Consider the following 5,486-nt stretch of genomic DNA (forward strand, 5'->3'; position numbering starts at 1 on the left):
TTTCACAGGAACCGGTACTCTCGTTCTAAAATAATATTTTAGATGCATAACGATTTATTTAAAATTTAAAATTAAATCGAATCAGTTGTGGATCGATTGGAGAAATATCATTTCATCTCAAGTGGCTCACCTGTATGCGTATCCTTCAACTCCAAATCGTGGTTTAGGACTCCTGTGTTCCAAAGAAGTTCTCTTTCCAAATCTTCCTCCTGCGCCACAAGCACTGCCACCACCACTACCACTACCACTACCACCACCGCTAGCGCTACCACCACTACCACTAACCTCACTATCACCGCCACCACCACCGCCAGCATTCCTTCTTTTCGCGTGACAACCACCACGTGTAAACATCATATTTCACAAATTTATCATCTACAGTAAATATAAATACAATTAATTTTTTCACAACTTCCACATTAACTTCGCAATTCCTGTATTCGACGTTACATCCAAATCAATTTCAAAACGATAGTTTAATGATCAATTTCAATATCCACCTATTCGCCAAAGATATTAAATTTTTTTAATAAGATATATTCGTTAAAAAGCTCTCGAATACTTTTAAAATAGTAATATATAAAAAAAGAGAGATTAAAAAAAAGAAAAATAAGAATGTAACCCTATTGAACTCGTTTCGTTCACGTTTATCAAGCAAATTAATGTGAATGATAAACTTTCGGACAATTTTCTATCATTGAATACACATTTCACACTGTTTTCACAGCTAAGCCATATAAATCTGACAGAATTACTTTGAACTGTCGATTCACGCTTTCTTTTTTTCTTCTATTTCCTAATTGTATTCCTAATTGAGCCTCTTTTTAAATTACCTATTTCTCATCTTCCAAAATAAATATACGATATGTAAATGAAGAAATTCATATTGTGAATCCGAATAATATTCCATAAGCATATAGGGGCGTATTATTTTTACACAACATACTTGCATTACTCGATAATTTGTCCTTCGCGTGAACTCGTTACAATATTTACTTACCAAAATAAAGACATTATTTTTGCACTATCGTTTGATCGACATTCTGCGTTCGACAGCTCATCATGCGCGTCGCGTGGTAATCGCGTCGCGCCGATTCAGGATCGAGAACGTTCAACGAAGGATCATTCCAACGTAAAAATTGTCATATTGACGTAAATGACTATTCGAATTAACTAGGTTATAAGAGATATCAAAAACGAAGACCATATGTAATATTGATTGTTGCAGGAACTGAGTTTTGACGCTTAAAGCTTTGTAGGTTCCCACGAAACTCAAGATTTCTATAAATATCGGCGCCTTGAATACCGCCCGCCATAACATCTACTCTCTAGCGCTATCTGTATTATATGCTATCTAAGATAATTGACTAACCTCAAACGCGGGAAATTTAAAAATGTTTCAAGTTTGTAGAATTTAAGCGAATATCCGAAAATAAAGTAAGTTTTACAATTGTTAGATATTACAAGATATTCATATATAAGTAAATTCAACCACGGATATTAATAAGGTAAGTAGTAAATTTTATTACTCGTTGTGAAATTATTTGAGAAATGTCGTTAATAGTCGAAAAGGACAGCAATGCGTTCTTTGTTTGTCTCCATGCAGAGAGCAACTCGGCAAGTTAAAAGTTACAAAAGCCGAAGACAAAGTTTTTTCTTTCAACGGTTAATACTGCTCCTTTTACTTGTTTCGCTAATAGCATTTCTTTTAAAACATATAGAATATATGAAAGATACACACGATTCTGTCTTTTACCGCCTGATTAAGATTTTATTTACATTTAAGATAAAATAGGTACTATAACTGTAATAAGAATACATTACTATCCGTACAATCTTTCAATGAATTATCTTACGATCACACTCGTATGTTACATAATAGAGTATAATTACTAATTATACATCTTATTATAAAAAAAAAAGTAATTTTTTGTACGAACATACAATTTCTTTACGTTTATGTATATCTGAATAAAAAGTAAAAGAAAAATGAATTACATAGTTTTATGGTACACATTTTATGAACTATGTATAATTTATATTAACTATTTCAAATGTCTAACTCTGTAACTGCCACACATTTCAAGCTATTTTTAAATTCCGCATAAAGAATATTAATTGGGAATGATCGTACGTACAGACTTCTTATTAGTGACAAAAAATAAATTGAAGAATTCATAAAAAATGCAACACAGCTTTCGTTTACAAATAGCTATGCGATATATCGACAAGTGCACATTTTCCAAGGGAAGGCACAAATCGTAGCTTTTAACACGCGTGCTGCATAGAACCTAACGTTTCAATGAATTTGAGCCTTTTTACCCGTTAGTGATTTCTGCTTTTTTACAAGTTAGTTGTATAGGGGTAACACTTTATTGGTACAATCGATCAACTGTCAGTGTTGTTCAGTCGCTAATTTTTTAGGTTGCCGTTCTTGAGCACGCTTAATTCTTTGTAGCAATAAATTGTATAATTGTTCGATTTCTTTGGGTACTGCCTGAACAATAAAAATTCTTATATCTCCATGCACATCCATCGCAGTAAGTCTCAAGGATTTTGGCGATGCTCGTTCTGCAGTCATACCAGGCCAAACTTTTGTATTGAGAATCAATCGTTGTGTCCCAGCTGTACGTCCTACTAAACGCGATTCCTCATCTCTATCATTTAATCGAAGAGTTCCTCTGCCTCTTTCTTGCCAACTACTGGAAGCCTTAAATAGATAAGGAAAATGCTTACTAGTATTATTTTTAATAACCGTTTATATAATTATTACAATATAAGCAATTTATTCATTAATATTTGTCTTTTCTATTTAAAATCCATAATACATTATGATATATACCTTATCAAATGCGAAAAGTTTACAATTGATCTGGAGAACATTTGTCTCTCCTTCTTCTCCAGTTAATAATGTTACTTGGCTATATTTTCTTTTATTTGCTCGACTTGCCTCTTCAAGTTCTTGTGCTGCTTGTGTTAGTGTCAAACCTGGCCGACTAGCTGAACGACAAATAGCTGCTGCATTTGAGAAAAGTAATTCTGAAGATCCATTTTCATTAGTTTCCTCTTTCTTAGTTTCTTCTTTTTCTAAACTATCAGGATCTCCAGTATCGCTGGGAACAGTTACTCTTTCTTTCAGATTCTGACCAAATATGAAACTAGGCTCTGAAGCACTAGGTTCCACTGTATTATTTACATTGCTCTCATTATCTTTTATGTTCCCACATAATGGTAAAAATTTTGGTACTATTTCTTCTGCTTGTTTTTCTTCAGTTTTACATTCCTTTGTTTCATTTGTATCATTTTGAGTAGTTGAATTATTATCATTCTCTATAGATTCATCAGTTAACTTTATAAATGGATTATTAAGTTTTGGAGATTGCAATACCGTTTTATTTATAGATGTATTGTTCGCAATTGTACCTAATTGCGAAGGCCTCAATATTGTTGATCTTGGCTTATTAGAGAATTCATTGACTCCAAATGAATTCCCAAATTTTGAAGCTGTTAATACAGGACCTGTTGGCATGTGGTATATACCCATATGCATATATATACAGCATGCATTTTGTATACATGTACATATAAAGGTACAAGAAATATTTAAATTTTATTATAATAGTTATTTCTATATTTTGTATGGCATGAATTAAAAATGAATACTGAGTTAAATGTAATCCGCAAACAAAAAGAATATTTAATACATATATATCAAATACAAATGATAAAATATTAATAATACATATATAATAATATAAATAGAAATATTCTAATGTTACTTTATGTTCAAATTGAATTTTATTTATTACTTTCAATATTATGTTTTCAACTTACAGTGTATTTTAACAGTAGATTTGGTGGACACAGATTCCTCTGTATTATTTTCTACAGACTGACCTTCCATATCTTCTGCAACAGTTCAAAAAAAAGCAGAAACTATATTCTATTAGAAAATGTAATTGTTTAATTGTGAAAAATTCAATTTGTATAAAATTTCTATATGTAAACTTATCAAAAAATTTGTAATTATAAAGTCAATTAAAACAAAGCTATTTGGTTTACATTATAAAATCTTCATATAGTTATTTTATGAAGTACAAAGCAATCTGCTTCAGATAATTAATACTATTTAATATTATATTCTTTTTTAAACTTATAGATGTGATATATATTAAAACGAATTAAATAATTAAAACGATTAATAAAAAGAAATTTACCACAAAGCTGCCAAGTATTACTTTAAACGTAATTACAATAGAGAATATAATAACTTCGAAATGTTTCTTCACTACATTAATTTATAGATACAATATATCACACTATTGAAATATTTAATATAATCATATATATTGACTGCATAGTATAAATTTATTATCAAACGTGAAGTTCCAACGCAACCTCACACTCCGCCATTTTTCACATACAAATGGGAAAGTATATTGAAGGGACCTATATATGTCTATATATGTATGGGCGAATTTTAATTTAAAAGATGTTTCCAACAATTCAACTATACGTGTAAAATGTGATTATAATTAAATATAATCATAACGATTAGTATTAAAATATATATTGTGCAAATTCTGAATATGAACTACACAAACTATTTGATCCACCTGAACATTACATTAAATCGAAAATAAATATGAACTTATCAAAAGATAGATATGAATATATGAAATCATAAAATAAATTTATAGAATTACATACACGATTTTATATTTGAGGTATAATATTTACACATTTAAATTAATCTCAATAAAAATTATATTACTCATACCTCTAAGTTGGATATCACTGCATATTTTTGAGTATGTTAGAATTATTATTGGTTTACTGTATGATCATTACAAAATTGGACCAATCAAAATTGAGATTAAAAACTGTTGAGCAAATAAAATTATTGTCTTAGACTTGTCCTGTTAAACATTATTCTGTACAATAATTTTATTTTATATAAAATTGTCGCTACTTAAATATATCACTATTTTTTAAATCGTTACTTAATTTTCGTTAAGAAAGTGAAGTATGTTAATATGTACATTAATTGTTTACTAAGAATTTGATTTATATTTCACGATACATGTTTTACAATCATATTTTTAACAAATGCGATTTGAACAATCTTTATTATTATAAAAATCAATTTTATACTTGATATAAATTCTTCAAAAGAAAAAAAAAACGACAAAAATTCAAATGTAGGGAATTTTACTAAGAATTATATGAGGTAAAAGAATGAAATATAAATGCAAATAAAAACAAAAAAATATAAATAATTGAGAAAAGAAACGAAAACAATATAAAAAGTAGAAAGATCTTAATTATACGATTAATTTCGTTTTCTTTGCTTCGAAATACCTGTGTTATATGATATAGCTTGACTTTCATGCATAAACTATTAACACATCGAAACTTTAAATTTATCTTATTGAGAGCTTCGACAAGAGTTAACATAGGAGTCGCTAATAGTCTTGTAAACGGAA

The 5,486-nt window shown here is 29.1% G+C and overlaps 1 protein-coding gene across 1 annotated transcript; it reads right to left on the reverse strand.

Moving 5' to 3' along the window:
* Positions 1 to 1,743: 1,743 nt before the first annotated feature.
* On the reverse strand, positions 1,744 to 4,451 carry LOC124946641 (ran-binding protein 3). The gene is made up of 4 exons (XM_047487609.1): positions 4,218 to 4,451; positions 3,835 to 3,909; positions 2,843 to 3,519; positions 1,744 to 2,710 (listed from the first exon to the last, which is right to left on the reverse strand). Exons 2-4 carry the CDS (start codon positions 3,902 to 3,904, stop codon positions 2,396 to 2,398), a joined length of 1,062 nt encoding a protein of 353 aa, XP_047343565.1. The 5' UTR covers positions 3,905 to 3,909; positions 4,218 to 4,451; the 3' UTR covers positions 1,744 to 2,395.
* Between the last annotated feature and the right edge of the window lie 1,035 nt (positions 4,452 to 5,486).

The sequence above is a fragment of the Vespa velutina genome, chromosome 2 (genome assembly GCF_912470025.1).
Source record: "Vespa velutina chromosome 2, iVesVel2.1, whole genome shotgun sequence".
NCBI lineage: Eukaryota > Metazoa > Arthropoda > Insecta > Hymenoptera > Vespidae > Vespa > Vespa velutina.

Excerpts from the sequence above, each read along its gene's own strand:
- LOC124946641 (XM_047487609.1), bottom strand. The coding sequence starts at position 3,904 with ATGGAAGGTCAGTCTGTAGAAAATAATACAGAGGAATCTGTGTCCACC. Across the intron at positions 3,520-3,834 it reads ATCTACTGTTAAAATACACT|GTCCTGTATTAACAGCTTCA; the intron begins GTAAGTTGAAAA and ends ACATGCCAACAG. Across the intron at positions 2,711-2,842 it reads AACTTTTCGCATTTGATAAG|GCTTCCAGTAGTTGGCAAGA; the intron begins GTATATATCATA and ends TATCTATTTAAG.